The following is a 16,231-nucleotide window of genomic DNA, read 5'->3' as shown; positions in this document are numbered from 1 at the left end:
TTGGAGTTGTGTGTTTTCTGTTAATGATCCAGTGAGGGAAGTGTCTAGTGAGAGCTCATCCTTGTAGAGGAAAAGAATAAAATTATGAAGGTCCAAACATGTAGCCTTGACACCACAAGGAGGATAGGCACTCACTGGAAATCAGCCTTACTTTGTTCTAGTGTTGATCAACTGCTGGAAATAACCACTACAGACTGTGATGGGGTATTCATTTCTTAATGTTTTTCAGCACATGACTTCTTAAATACTCTCTCTTTGTAGTAGTAATTATAGATTTTATCATTTAGATCATATTTTTTTTCCCCCCATCTGTAAAAATTTTCCTGTAAGGAGAAATCAGAGAGATCCCTCTTCTGATGCATCAGTGCTTCACAGTTAAATTTGAGACATGGAAATACAAGGCACACTACAAGATATTATGAGTTCACAGGTATTTTTTTTCCAAACTGCTTATTTGTTAAAGATGTAACCACAAATGTATAAATTAAATGTCAAGCAGTTAATATGTTTTCAGTGTATGCTTAAGAGTGTCTAAATTCACATCTACTATTCTCAAAGCCTCAAAAACAATGTGAAGTTTTTTCTAACATCCCTATGACATAAACTAAGCAAAATGGAGAACACTGATGGAACATTATACAGAAAAATATTATGCAGAAGCCTTTAATTATTCTGATGGCTGAAGATTGACATGATGGCAAGACCGCAAGAAGGTTAGTGAAGGCAGCTGTTGACCTTTTCAGTTTTCAGTCCAGGTTTTCTGTGTTTTGGTATATTAGTTAATAACATTTGGTAGTTCCATAGATATTCCTTTTTTTTTTTTTTAATAATGGGACTCTATACACAGAATTTTTTGCCACTCTTAATTTTTGTCATACACACAGCTGAGCGAGTCAAAGGTAGCTTCTTGCTTCTGCAGCATCTTTGAAGTCTCATCATGTTTGTGCACCGTGTCCTCTTTGCAGTGATTCCAGTTCAAGATTTTTGGAAGGTTCCTGTTGCCAGCGTGCCTGTACTACTTGTAAGGGCAGCTGACCAGCTTTGGAAGCCTGTCAGGAGCCACAGGCAGGTTCCAGTACCCTGTCGGAGACCGTGTGATTGAGGAGGTGAAAACTTCCTCAGAAGAGTGTAAGGATTTGATAGATCCCATTACATTACAACTTCCAAAAGAGTAGAACACCATTTTCAATTCAGATTTTGTCTACCAAAACAGTCTAGAAAACCTCCCTTGGCAATTTCCTGTGCTGACTAGGTTTTGGAGACTTGTATACATGTCTGTAGTAATTCAATTACTTGAGGCTCCATAATGAACACAGGACTGAATGGCTGTCAAATTTCCTGTCTCCACATGAAATCTCTATCTTGTAGTTCAAATACCATTTGCAGGCATTCTGGTTTAGTTCTGGAAATCAAGGTTATAGTCATCATTGTAGCATCCTTTAGAAAAAAAGGCTGAATGTTTCTTGTATCAAACGACCTGGGTTTATGTGTCCCATCCCCACCCCCTCACTCCTCCCCCAGTTTGTAGCATCACTAGGTTCATACTTTTAATGTTTTTATATGTCATAAATCAGTCAAAAGTCTTCAGCCTGCTTTTCAAATGTGAAGAAAATCAATCCATATTCATTAAAGTGCCAAAAATATTGAGTAACTTATAAAACATCCTTTCAGAAATAAATGTTACGGAATTTCTTGAGTTTTGGGTGGGGAGTCAAAGATAGAAGCAAGACTTCATGCGTTCTATCTCCAAATGCATGGTGCTTGCCATAAACACAAATTTGAATCAGCTTTCCTACCCCACCTTTTGTAGATCAATGAACTTGACTAAAAGAAAATGCATGCATGACTAATGGAGTCACTTCCGTTCAAAAGCAGTAGAGAATGCTAGAAAGAAGCTCTTAAAGCTGAAATTATGTGGAAGGCCATTCATCTTGGCGCTCTTCAGCTGCCTCTCACCGACTTGCTTTATCTGACAGCCTCTGTCTATCCTTGCCAGTCAACCAGACAACATGGATGATCGGGAACAAGATTTATCCCCTTATCCCTTGGTGAGGGACCTCTCTTACTTGTGGGTTATTCAGAAAAATGGTTCCCTTGGAGAGCTCTAATTCGGGAATTCAGCTGTTTTGGAAGGTGCTTGCAGGAGGTTTCTGCCCTGCTCCTGTTTAACCAGGGGATGTGTTATGTCACCATAATGAACTCGGTGGTGGAGGTGGCTGGAATTGCGTCTGGCGTGGTGACCGTGCTTGTGTGGGTGTGCGGGAGCTGTCAGAAGACATTTCTGTACCTTTTACAAGCATCGAGGCTTTTTTTTTTTTTTTTTTAATACCTTCCGTTCAACCCAAACACCCTAGAAACAGAGATGCCTTTCGTTAGGCAAGTAAGCACAGGCAGAAATGATCAAAATGATACATTTTATTGTTTCATTTTAATCAGTTATTTACTCTTTGGTTTAAACAACTGGAAGCAGAAGCGGGAGGCAGAAGCAAGCGGGGCCTGGCGGGAAGCTCCTGCTCTCGGCGTGTGGGGAGGCGGCCGCCAGGGGTCAGGCGGGAGCCGTGAGGGGCCGTGAGGGGCCGGGCGGGAGGAGCTGTTTCCAGGCGGCGGTGCCAGCAGAACCCGATCCGGTGCGATCTATAGAAGCAAGGTACAACTGGAATAATGAAATTTCAAAAATAAGCCCTTTTTAAAGGCTGGTTGTAACAGTCCTGCTGGGTATTGTAAATGCCTCAGGTGCACTTGATACTGCTGTTACGTTCCTGGCCCTGGCTCCTAATTTTTATGGAAAGATGGATTGAACTTCAATTTAGGAATATTCGGTAATCCCTCTCAGGACATACTGTAACAGCTGGTATTTCTGTGTTGCAGCAAATCGATTCCATACAGCAGTCAGCAATGCCTATGGCTGGGCTCCGGCAAAAACTTCCAAAGCATTTTAAATAAAGTGAGCCAAAGAAAATAGCATCATCACTGCAAAAATGTAGCTTAATTTGCACGTTAGGAAAAAAAAATCCCTGTCCCATTCCAGCAAAATATTAAGCATTTTACTGGTAAGGATTTCATCAGCTCATTTATTTTTCATTAATATATATTTAGGATCTGGGGGGAATAACTTTATGTTGTATATAAGTTTCTTAAATAATGAGGAGCTGGATTTTTTTTCCCTGAATGATTTACTGTGAAATAAAGAAAAACAAACTGATGGAGTTTAAATACATTGCATGTATGTAGATGAGCAAGATTTTCCACATTTTGCAGTGAACTTTAAGGAAATTCTTCTTGAATTTTTGATTAATAGTAATGTGCTTATAATGAGAATGCCTTGTTTGGCATTTTTGTTTTGTTTTTTTTTTTAATAGATGAAAGTACTTTAAGCTGCATATAAATCATAGATGTCCCATTAATAGTCAATAGTTTTGTTTTAATCTCTTTCTTACACATGCAAAAAGTGAAAATGCCTCCATCCTTTGTGCGGCTGCCGTGGTGTGCTCACGCTGGGGACTGTCCCTGAGCTTGGGACAGGGCTCTCCTTTACGTGTGAAACAGAAAACAAGCAGAATTAATCTAGAATGAATATGTTCCTTCTTAATTGGTACAACGTGTCCTTGGCTACGATGTCTTTTTTTTTTTTCTTTCAAACTTCACCCTGGCTAGCTTTGCATAAAGACATTTTACAACTTTGTCATCATAAGATGAGCTTTCCCTCTGAAATACTTAAATTCCTTATCCCTGTTTTAAATTTTAAGTTAATGGATTTTGTGCTGATTTGATGCATGTCAAAGTATTTTTTTGGAGGCTGATGCTTTTTTACTGAAAACTTACTTTTTTTTCTTCACCACAAACTTTTATAACCTAAAAAGCCCCAAACTCTTAAACAGTGTTAGTAGATAGGTTTTTAAGTTCTTATTGGGTTCTTTTCATCATAGAAGAAGTTGGCCAGATATATGACTTGTGCTGTATTTGCTGTCGTAAAAAACCCACCCAGATTCACTGGGTAAACACTTAGGGGACAAAAAAAATGAAATTTAAAAGTTGCCAGACTATTTAAACTATAGACTCATGCCTAGGGATGAGTTAACAACCAGCTTATATCTACTAATTGATTTAAAACTTACTGAACAAAATCTCGTGGATGGCCCTTAATATGTTGCAATACTTTTAGCTACATGGGGACTTTTTTGGTGAAAAACAGAATTTTGAACAGCATACAGTGTTTACAGCACCTGTATATTACTCTTCCACAAGACTGTTGCCAAGTACAAATGTGTCCAAAATATGCATTTTCAGAGCCAAGATGACTTCAAAAGTCATTCTGATTAATATGAATGTGCTTTAAAAAAACCCAACAAAAACCAAACCAGCAATAGCAGCAGCAAAATGCTCTATTTGTTTATTTTCTTTTGCTAAAGCAGAACTATGCTGCTTTCTTTCTTCAAGGATCCTTTTTGTTTACTGAAATGTGGAGAAAACCCTTGTTTTCTGTTAGCTTCTACTTCCCCCTTTCCCTTTCTTTACCCTGCAAACACATCAGCCTCTGACCTGCTATTAGTAGACATTTCCAGTCTTAAATCTTTCTTCTAACAAGTTTGTGTTCCAGTTTCATATTTTAACATACTTGAATTTAAATACATTCACTTATATTTGAGATTAGTTTTAACTTTTTTTACATTTGCTCTGAATTTTCCTCAAGAAGTGGTTAAAAGGAAGACCCCACATTTACTATCAGTAGGCCTGTGTAATTATTAAAAAATATGTGTTAAAGAAATACTGATTTTGTAGTAATGAATCACAGAAAAATTCCTTACCTGGTAATGAACTCTACGAATCAAACTGCAATTTACCTTAGAGAAGCATTTGCACTAGTCCTGCTTTTAACAACTCCAGTTAAAAGTCAGATTACATTTCCAGATTACAAATAAAAATTGAATGTCAGATCTTAAATGACCTGAAAACAGATGAAAGGAGGTTAAATAGAAACACTAAATTATCATGCTAGTAAGCAATTTTATTTTCTTGAGATAAGTAGTAGCAAAATTTGAGTGACTTCAATTATTCACTGTTTTAATAAAATATTCCTAGACTTTATTTCCAAAATGCCCAGCCTGCTGGAATTAAAGAGTATAATTTACATGAGAGAAATGTGTTAAATTATTTTTAATGCAGAGTAGGATTATAGGCTAGACTGAAGAAAACAAAACTTGTTTTACCTGGGGAAACAAAAATCTTAACAGTCATAAGTAAGTGCAAAGCACTTTGTTTTGAGAGTCTTAAATAAAAGCTTATTTCATGATAATGATTGGATTTGGTTAGCTGCAGTAATTTACGGTTTAACAATGTCCTTAACTGTAAAATTCTGTTTTTGTTCTTTCTAGGAGACACTGGGAGATAGCATAAATCTTGTAGACAACTTGGCTGCAAGCAGTTAAACTGAAATTACCTTCTGCCTTCTGGCTGCAGTGCTGGGTTGAGGTTCCTGCGTGCCACTGCAGCCTCAATCATGCCAGCGTTATCAACTGGAGCTGGAAGTGACTCAGGTACGAAGCCGAGGGGGCTGCACGCGTCCTCCAGAGCTTGTTTGTTAAGTCTACAGCCTCTATTGCAAGGAATCATCAAATAAGATAATTAATTATGTTCTCAACACATGCTTAATTTAAGACTTTAAACGTAACCTTTTATCCGTGAAGTTAAGTTAGATCTGTGAAACACCACAGACAAAATAAATTAATTTTAAAAAGTCCCACCACCACCTTGTTCCCCTCCGTACACAACCCCCAAAACAGAACAACTCCAAATGATATTATATATGGATCTGAAGAATTTGGATTCATCTCTGAGCATAGTTCTTACAACGTTAACTGGAAAAAGGAGCAGGAAAAAAAACCATCATGATATCATGCATGCCTTAATATGTGCAGCAGTCTAGACTATCCCCTCTGTGAGTTACAGTTATCAGTGGAGTTATTTCTGAACACAGACTATTCGGTTTTGACAACTCTTTAACAAATTAGGAGAAGAAAAATACTGTCTCAAGTTCTGTTCCTTCCCTTGCCTTCCATGTCAGAGCCCAGTTCCTGTCACTGACTGCAGGCAGTGGGAATGCAGCTATGTAGCTTTCCACAGTTTTCACCTTCTTTGCAATATTAGGTTATATTCAAAGATTAAATCTCATCTTCTTGTTATGCTGACATTCTCTCTCTCTGACAGCATTTTTGACCCTTTGTTAGGGACAACTGAAGTTAATATTGTTGCTCGAGGGTGTTTGTTAAAAAAGGTGATGCAGCTGAGGTTATAACACAATATAAAGATCCCTGCGTTCCACCCCCAGCTTTCCATCCCTGTGCCATGTAGTTTTAAGCCCAAGAAGTAATAGCAGAATTTGGAAAATTAAGAGGGAGATTTCAAGTCAGGAATCCAAAAAGTATTTATATAACAACTGCATTTTATTCTTATTTTAAATAGACTGTACAGTGCAGTGATTTTTCCCCCCTATGCCTCAGGTCCATGTAAAATTTATCTTAGATGAAAATATTAATCTTTAGAATTGATGTGTGTGTTTTTTGTTGCAGTGGGTAGGGAGGGTTGTGTTTGTGTTTCGGTCTCCTTATTCCTGTGTTTAAGGGATTTGACTGTCACCTCACCAAATCCTACCTCTGCATACCTTTCTTTTCTCCCTCTTCCCCATGGAGATAAGTGAGTTGCAGCTGTTCAGTTTGCTAAAGCTGCGTTTTTGAAGATGTGTCAGTGTCTACTCTGTATCTTTGCTTTCTTTATCATGTAACCTTTTGTGTCCTTTCAAAACGTGCCTTAATTTTTTTTTTAAATTATTATTCATTTGTTGTTTAAAGAATGTTAATATGTCCAAAAGTAATAGTTGTGGACGTCATCTCTGAATAAAGAAAGAAAAGGGCTCCAAAAAGTGAAAAAAAAATCTTAATTTTAAAATTGTGTGTGTTAAAATGTCCCTACAAACATGTTTTACTGAGCTATTTAATCAATACGATGCTGCAAATACACCCTTAATAATTAAGATGTATGATAAAGCTCAGGTATCTCCATTGCCCCATGAAATCTATCATAAAATATGATACACACCATTAATATCTTACTGTTAAATAATACTTGTTAAAAATCTTTTTTTTTCTGCTGCAAGTTGTAAATTGTTTCTCTAAATAAAAATTGGCATTTGGAGTGAAAAGAGAGTAATTTCTTTTTTATTCCACTTCCTTTACAATACTTCCTGATGGGGCTGATAGGCATTTAAGTATTTTTGGAATGGTTACATCAAACTGTGCTTTCTACCCTGGTTATGGTGCAGGTGGTTTCTAATGGAAGCCCTGTTCTCCTGCTGTTCCTCTCACTGTTAGATTAAAAAAAGTGAAACAGAAAGATTTCCCTACCTCTGTTGTTCCTTGGTGGATAAGCTGGTTTTCCTCTCGCCCTCCCTGCACAGACTGGTGGTGTGACATGTAATGGATTGAAACTACTTTAGTCCATGAGGGGTCTTTTTGGGGCACTGGAGGGTTGGCAAGTCACTTAGTGTGACCTTTAGGGTAGGGATACAACCTTGTTCAGTCTGTTTGCTGACTCTCTTTTATAAATGCATTCGAATAAAATGCAACCTAACCTATTTTTCTGTCTGATGGATCCTGAGTGAAATAAAAGTCAACCTAGATTTAAAAACAGATGAAAGAATTCACTGAGGACTAGTAAATAGAAATGTATCATCTGTGAATATTGAAAGTTGCCCAGTCATGGACCATTGGACACTCAGTCACTACTATGGGAACATTAATGATTTTCTTTTTTCTTTTTTTTTAATATAGTCTGAAGCATCAGACCACTGTCAAAAGCAGGAGACTGTTTGTGAGGGGCCATATTTGATCAGACTAAATGTTGACCTGCTTGTGTCAGTGTTACATTGCCTTTACTTCATCAACAGCCTTTATTAGAAGTGTCACCATCTACTTGCAGCTGCTTCCTTATATACTTGCTTTTGTTATACCATGTTTTAACCTGTATATTCTTCTGAACACAAACCATGCCTCTTAAATCTGTTTTGAGAGTCATTTACCAGACTTTAAACTATGGTAAATCAAAATCATGGCTACACTATTTGCAATCTTTTGTTTAAAACATTGTTCTACTAGAAAGATTCACACAGGGACTTTTAAATTAATCTTATTCCTTACCACTAACTGTAAGACAGAGGAGAAAGGCTTATGTATAAGCACATGCTTCCTTCTCTTCCACTCTCCATTAGCCATATAGAAAACCTATTTTTATACTACAATAATTTAAAAGAGTTACTCGTTGTTTATAACACGTGTGTGATCCTCCCTTAAGGTTTATAGTCTTGTCAGTGTCAGGTCAAGATCATCTTAAAGCAACCATCGTGAATGGGAGGCTGAGCTCACGCCTGCGGCTGCATCTATCGCTTTCAATAGTTTCTGTGTTGCAGAGTCTGCCTGACCTCTGTGCGAGCCCATCAAATAGAGTTTGAAGGCTGAGCAAGAAGACCTGCATTTTTGCAGGAAAAGCAAGTCTGTGAGATCTGGCATTCACTTGTCTGGTATATTTAGGAAGATTTAGGATTGCAGTTCAGGCTTCACATTAGTAGATGGCAGCTTTGTTGCTGACTTTGGTGGAGCCAAGATGACATCATTATGCTTTAAGTGTTGTTTTAATGTGAAAAACATCGTAAACTTGTTACAGATTTCTTTCCTCTCAACGCTGTATCAAGCTTGCTTAACTGACGAATTTAAAAATGCTTTTCTGTTTGTCCTCAAAAACCAGTGCACCAATGTGCAAAGCAGACTTTGTGCTTTTGATTCATGTATTGTCAGCAGGAAAACCATATTTATGGGCCAAGTTTAGCCACCAAATAAAACTGTGTGAGATTGCTTATATACAGTGAAAGTCAGAAGCAGTTCTTGAATTTGAATATTGTAAATTCTAGAAAGAGAAAATGTGCAGGGCTTACATTTGTTTCTTCTTGAGAATGTATAGGAGCAAGCACTGTGCCAGATAAGGGAGTATTTTCAGTATTGCAAACCTACAAAACTAACATGTTAGTTTTTTAATTTAAAAAAAAACAATACATTTGTTACTAACTGAATTGTAGTTCACATGACCTTCAAAATATTCCAGTTTTTGGTGTTTTCTTCTCTGTTTTGTAATAATACTTAGTAGATGTGTGAAAGCTGTTCTAAATGCTAGGTATTTTTCCAAACTGCATTTTTAGTAGTGTATTCTGTGATTCTTTAAGAATTCCCTTGACCTCTGAAGCTGAGTGCTGCTGATGTGGACGTACTGAATGCTGGTGGAAATATTTTGCTGGGGTAGCACATTGCTGTGCTAGCTCCACAGTCCATATGGATTACCTCCCAGTGGCGCCGGCCCGCTGCAGGCAGTGCGAAGTGCAGAGGAGATTTTGCAGTCATCAGAACATAAAAAGATGTTATCCTTGCTTTTATTGTTTTCATACTGTTGTCTTCCCTTTATTTACTACTATATTAATGCATTTTAATCAGCTCGTGAGTTTCAGTGTGATCTTTTCTAAGCATGCTTGATAATGAAAAGGATAAAAAGGAGAAAGAAAAGAAGCACTAATAATATAAAGAAATAGCTGAGTAGTTGGCTGAGCTGAGAGGGGAGACATCAGAAACATCTATAGGGAAAAAACCCCCAAATTAATCTGAAGTGCTAAAATTTCTATTTTAGCCTTTTAAACCAGATTTCAGGATGAGGAGGGAGATAGAAATCAGGGAGTTCTATTTTTACAGCATGTTTAAAAAATGTAGTAATGTAAAATGGTGTCCAGAGATCTGGGTTCATTATTATGAGATGAAGAGAAAGGTAATTTAGGAGAGCGATGAAGGAAAGATTTCTGGGAGTAGCTCTTCCGTTGGAGGCTGCCAGGGCAAAGGCTTGCAGGGTGATTGAATCCTGCTCCAAAGTGCCTTTGCTGCTCCGCTGGTGTGCCGGGGTGGAAACAGAGCGCAGGGAAAGCCTTCACTCGCCTGCTTCCCGCTGCTGCTCACGGCTTAGGCACAGGGGTGCTGCAGCAAGTGCAGCATGGAAATGATGCCTTCAGCTGCTTCAGGATTTCAAGGCTACTAAAATTTCTCACCACGTTGAAATGCACAGATATGGCTAGATATTCATGAAAATGGATATGCTAGCTGAGACAAAATTTATACTGAATTAATAAATAGAGCCAATATTTTATCCGTACATTCTTGATTTCTCCCCATGTCCATCTGCCAGAGGCATTAAATGGCTTTTCAGCTAATGTTAATATGAAAGATTTGGGAAAGTATGAGGTGTGTGGCTAGCTTTAATTGTGATCTGATTTAATTTTTTAAAATATAACTTGCTGGTGTTGGAAAAGGTATTTATTTTGGTATCAGCATATTTATGGTGATTGTTGGAAAACTTGTTCAAAGTGAAATGAAATTTCTCTAAACTGTTAAACTGTTCTGTTTTGTGTTAATATTTTATATTATGCTAGACTGATTCAGCGGTGTGGAATCAGAAAATGTGCGTAATTGTATTTACTGATGGTAAACTCTTTAAAACTGTTACAGTTCTTGGATGCAAATTTAATTCAAATGGTCTGGCAGGTGAAGCAATTTTTACTCAGTTTTTTTATTTTTGTTGAGCAGTGTGTAGCTTTGTAGTGAATTTGAAAGTACAATAGCCTGTATTGTTTCTAACCAGAGACTTAAATGTATGGCTCTGTTGGTTGGACCAAAAGCTGTAATTACACAGATAGTTGGCAGTTCCAGTGATGCCAGGTGTCCTTTGCTGAGAGCACTCTGCCGTGCTGTCCCGCTCCAGTGTAGCAGTGCCAGCATCCAGGTTAACTTGCAGGGCCTACGGATTGTGTGCATTTCGTGTCAGATGGAAGGTTCTGTGGCTTCTCAGCCCAACATCACATCAAGTCTTGGCTGACTTAATAAAACTAAACCTGTTAATCTGAAGGCACTTTAGTGCTACTAAGAGGTAGTGAGAAGCTTCCCAGCAAGCTGTTAGTTGCCTGTTGTGGAATACATGCGTTTAAATATGATTTTTTTTTTTTAAATAACACATTGGTATAAAGAAAAAAAAAACACAGAAAAGACACCTCAATACAACATATTAATTTTAAGGATAAACTATGAAATAATTATTTCAAATAGTTTAATTTCCTAAACTTACTTTCAAGATAAGATGATGATGTAGAATCCTAGAATGGTTTGGGTTGGAAGGGACCTTAAAGATCATCTCGTTCCAACCCCCCTGCCATGGCCAGGGACACCTTCCACTAGAGCAGGTTGCTCAATACCCCACCCTACTCGGCCTTGAACACTGCCAAGGCTGGGGCATCCACAATTTCTCTGAACAACCTGTTCCAGTGCCTCACTACTTTCACAGTAAAGAATTTCTTCCCTGTATCTAACTTAAATTTCCCCTCCTTCAGTTTGAACCCATTACTCCTTGTCCTGTCACTACAGTTCCCGATGAAGAATCCCTCCTTGTAGGCCCCCTTCACATACTGGAAGGTTGCTAAGAGGTCTCCATGCAACCTTCTCTCCAGGAGAACTTTCTCAGCTTGTCAATGTACTTGACTCTAAGTTTTTGTATGTTCCTGTGTTCCTTATGAAGGTGTATATCAGGTGTATTTGTACATATATGACTGATTGATGTAATGGCATAAATTGTTTTGAGCGTTAAACCTTAAACTCAGTCATACAGTGAATGGCAACACTGAAATAATTTACTGACTTGGTTTTGGGCATCAGTACTGCCTGGGATTGTAGCACTTTTTCTTCTACTCTCAAGACATGTAACAGTATGACATATGTGATTAGCATGTGCCTCAACCACAAAAGGTTGAGATACATGGTAACCAAATGGTGTTCCCAGTAGTTTTAGGCCCAACTGAGTTGAAATAGTCTTGATTTCCATTGTTATTCAGTCTCTTAATGAGATATTGTGTCTTCCTTTTGCAGATGTAAAATGCCGTGTTTAGTGATCCTCGTCGCCCCTCCCCGGTGCCAAATGTCTTATAAGCTTGCAAATTGTGACTAAAGAGTTAAATACAGTGAGCGTGCCTAGTGCCTTCCTAGTGCTGGAATGAGTTCTTTCCTGACTGCCTGCCAGGTGCTTGCTATGGCCTCCTCTAGTGTTGATGAAGATCTAGATAGAAGTACTAAAGACTGGCCAAGCTGATGTCTGTAGAAAGGAGCAGTCAATTAGTCAAGGTTATTCAAGGTGTCACAGTATTCTGGCTTCACTGGAGAAGTTAGGAATTTTTTAAAAAAAAAAGAATATGAAAACTTTGTATGAGTTTTCCACAAGCTGCTTGTTAATTTGTGCCTGATGGGTCACTTTAAATCAATTTTATATATGTGTTATTCTTGCAGATAATAGGTGAGCCTTTGAAAACTCATGAAAGTATATTTTATGAACTTTGAAAGTATCCGTGTTGACGCAGTGTCCAGTAACTGCAGTTTTGAGGGGTTTCAGTTTGGAAGCAGTCTGATGAGCCATACAAGCAAGAACTTTGCAGCAACACTCTTGCCCCATATGGATGCAAAGAGGGATCAACTGTTTAACTCACATCAGAATGTTAACAGTATGTGGTGTGTTAAATCTGAAATGCACATGTTGAGACAAATCCTAAAAGACCAATAACTGTTTCAAACAACTGCGGATTCTTTAGCTCCAGGAGCCAAGTTCCAAAACTAAAGACTTTTCCATTTTGAAGGAAATAATATTTTTAAAAGCGGTGGGCCTAAATGACTGCTCATTTTCAACATTTTCTGTCATAACATTGTTTTAAGGTGGGCTAACAACTTTACTGTAGCTTGGAGGAATTAAAAACTAGGTACAACTTTTCAGTTAAAATACTATTACCTTTGGTGAATATGTAATCTTGTTCTTTGAGGACACTTATAGCAAAAATCTTGTTTTCATTAGAAAAAATATACAACACTAATATTTCTATTGCTATGCCATCTGTAAGGATTTCAGCATTTTCCTCTTTTTTTTTTTTGGAAATAGCAAATAAATCAAAACATATGTTTTTCCCAAGGTGCCAATCAGTTGCATGTCATCATTATCTTGTTACTCAGTGTTCTGGAACTTTGAAAATTGTAATTTTTTTTTTGTATAAACACTAAACTGCAAAATTAAAATAATGGACATGCTGAAATGAATTAATCACTCTGCAAAAAAAAATTGTTAGTCTTTAACTTTTTGCAGTGTCAGGAAGCCCATATATTCAGTGAAATTATTTAAGAGAACATAAAAAAAGAACTTTTTGTAGCACATAAATTTGAGCACATAGTGGTCTCTTTATAACTGGAGTCTGATAGGACAGTGCAGTGTGTCTGTCCAATATGTATTTGTACTGCATATGTTTTTATTTGAACCTATGCATAAATACTGGTCTCAAATTTCAGAATTAAATCATTTTTAATATTTGGTGTTAATGACTGATTTTATTGTGTAACAACGAGGATGTCAGAATAAGTGTTTCTACTGTGATGCTGTTTTCTTGTGTGTAAGGCAAGTGTTGCCTGAACCTTTGTAGAACTATAAAGCACAGTTCAAATGTGAAAAAATGGCAGCTTGTTATGAATGGCAGCAAATCGTGCTGATTATTTTACCTTTGACAAAGTGGAAAATTTAAAGGTTGGTGTGTCACATTTTATTAATACAATAAATTTTTACAGTGTTGTTCTGGGCTTAGATATATGTTCTTTAGTGTTTATTATCCCTCAGTTGCTGTAAAAATTTTTGATTCGAAGTCTGGCATCATTGTTCAAAATGCTAATTCTGGAAATTAATTAGCATATGAAAGCAAATGCACATCCATTTATCTCTGTTTCTTTCCTTAAGCTAACCAAAACAAAGTTGGTGTTTTCGTGTAATGTGCAAGAGTGATGGAACGCAGAGACCATATTTTTTATCATTTAGCACTAGTTTATAGCTTCCACAGACTTGTCCTAATAATGAAGCTATGAAGGATATGACAAGAATGGTGATATTAAATTTCTCTAGACTAACAGTAAATTTTTCCATTCTGATGTCAAGAATGTAGAGCATCTGGAATCTGCAGTGTGAGTGGTTCAGGACGGGAACAGTTTCATCGATTGCTTAGCCATTTATTCTCCTCCTAGGAACAAGCCGTCTTCTGTAGAATAGAACACTACAAAGGAAGCAATTTCCTAAAACTGGAAAAATCCTTTATGTCCCATTGTTCCTGATTTGAAAGTTTTCCATTGCTGCTTACTCTTAAATCCGATTGCATGTGCAAGTCTAGCGTACACATTTTTAAATTGGAATTGCCATTATTCTACATTTTAGTCTTCAGATCGAATAAAACTAAATTGTATTAGTCAAGCTTAGAAAAAGCTGAAGATACTGTGAAGACAGGAAGTGCTTAAGTGTGTTAAAAGAACAAATTGAAATTTATCTTTTGCCTTTTAAGCAGGGACAGTGCTGAGTTTTCAAACATAGCTGGAATTTTGAAATTACTTTAGTTGTAGCTGGCTGAATGCTGCAAACCTTATTCTGCAGCTACTATTTTATCTTACTTGCTGCTGCAACAAGTCCAGAAGCTTTAGAGTAGTTTCTCTTTCCATGACAAACTGTTGTAAATTTTAGTTTTAGTGTATGTGTATTTAGATTATCTACGTGTGTGTAGTTTATATGGACTATTTCTGAAGGCAGGTTATCTAGTCGATGGAGTTTAATTCCCTATGTCCCTGTTCTTGAATGAACTAAATTTTATGAAAAGTGTATTGTACCCCCACTGTTAATTTATTACTTTTAAATTTCTTTATTCTTGAATCAGGTAATCAGGTTTAATAGACTTTGTAAGTACCTTCAAACAAGCCCCTCCCCGTTCCACTCTTACAACAGTTTTATAGTATTCCCTTCTGTGATGCTTGTCTACTTTTAGGAAGGTTCTCATGCTGTAGGCTTTTACTGAGTTCACAGCACTGTTAGCTACTGTACCTCATTTATGTAACATGAATATAAATAGCAGCATACCAGTATCTAAAACTAGGAGCTTCCTCATTTATCTGGAATTGACTCCTATTACTGCCACTCAATGATGTGACCTTGTTTAATCTGTCAAGAGCCCTTTTTCCTCTTCTGTTTCACTGATTTGGGAATGTCCAGGAATGATTACACTGTGATCTGGTTTGGGCTTTTTTCCCCCCTCTGAGCTGTAGGAATGACCAGACTTACTTCCCCTCTTATAATTGCATAATAGTCTTACATCTCCATGTTTAGACGCAATGTTAATTTTTTTTATGTATGCTCAGGTCTTCTGGGACCTTTGAATACATGATCTGCTTTTAAAAATTGAAGTAAATGAATTTTTCTTGTGTAAGTCATGTTTACTTTACTGAATTTTGACACCAGAAGTATTTTGATACTATTTAATCCCAGTGGGTGCATGATTCCTTTTAAATATAGATGCTGGTTAAACATAGGCAAACTAGACTAAAAAAAATGTTAGAACCTAAGTAGAATAGCAATAGTGTATCATAAAAGCAATGTTTTTCCCTAAGACAAAAAATAAAAAGATCTGCAGTGTTGCCAACATCAGGCATTAAAAACAATAGGATTTTTTTTTGGTTTTCACAATTTTTTTTTTAAACATCTTCTAGATACTTTTTTAAAAAACTCATTATTGTGTTTATTTGTGGGCATCTTTCAAAAAATGTGATGCAAGTGATATGACTCAAGGAGGTGGGACTTCAAGATAAACATCAAATTGAGAGGAAGAGCACAAGCATGGCCTGGCAGGCAGTGGTAGCATTCAGCACAGAGGTGCTGATACATCTCATTCCATGGTTTATGCACTGAAGGTGTGCTTTTAATTCGCAAAACAATACATCTGAATGCTAAAGGGGTTTACTATGACCTTTTTGAAAGTTGAATTTTGTTTTTAGAGGTGATCAAAAGGGTTCAATATGGCATCACTTCAGACTTCGTAATTGCTACTACAATTGAAACAGTTTAAAAAAACCTGGTTTTAACAGCCTGGCAGTACCAAAACCAGCAAGAAACTTACAGTTATTTCAGTGACCTTTGTCTCTGGTTCTAGAACCACCTGAGATGCTACTTAGAAGGTTTGCAGGAGATCTGAGTTTCCCTCTGCTGTGAAATTCAGATTACTGCTACTGCCACACGGCAGCATCTCTGTGCAGTGAGACCTTACAGGGCT

General features: G+C 37.2%; 1 protein-coding gene across 4 annotated transcripts in view; it reads left to right on the top strand.

Annotated features, from left to right (window-relative positions):
- The window catches only part of MPP7 (MAGUK p55 scaffold protein 7), a 150,118-nt gene that overhangs the window by 36,304 nt on the left and 97,583 nt on the right, over positions 1 to 16,231 (top strand). For all 4 annotated transcript variants that reach the window (XM_064636380.1, XM_064636371.1, XM_064636360.1 and 1 more), the window contains exon 3: positions 5,373 to 5,534. In XM_064636380.1, the coding sequence (XP_064492450.1) occupies positions 5,498 to 5,534 (37 nt within the window). In that variant the 5' untranslated portion in view covers positions 5,373 to 5,497. The remainder of the gene's footprint in view (positions 1 to 5,372; positions 5,535 to 16,231) is intronic.

This window comes from Pseudopipra pipra, chromosome 1 (assembly GCF_036250125.1).
Source record: "Pseudopipra pipra isolate bDixPip1 chromosome 1, bDixPip1.hap1, whole genome shotgun sequence".
Lineage (NCBI taxonomy): Eukaryota > Metazoa > Chordata > Aves > Passeriformes > Pipridae > Pseudopipra > Pseudopipra pipra.
Note: the sequence above shows the minus strand (reverse complement) of the source record. Positions and strands in the feature narration are given on the sequence as shown.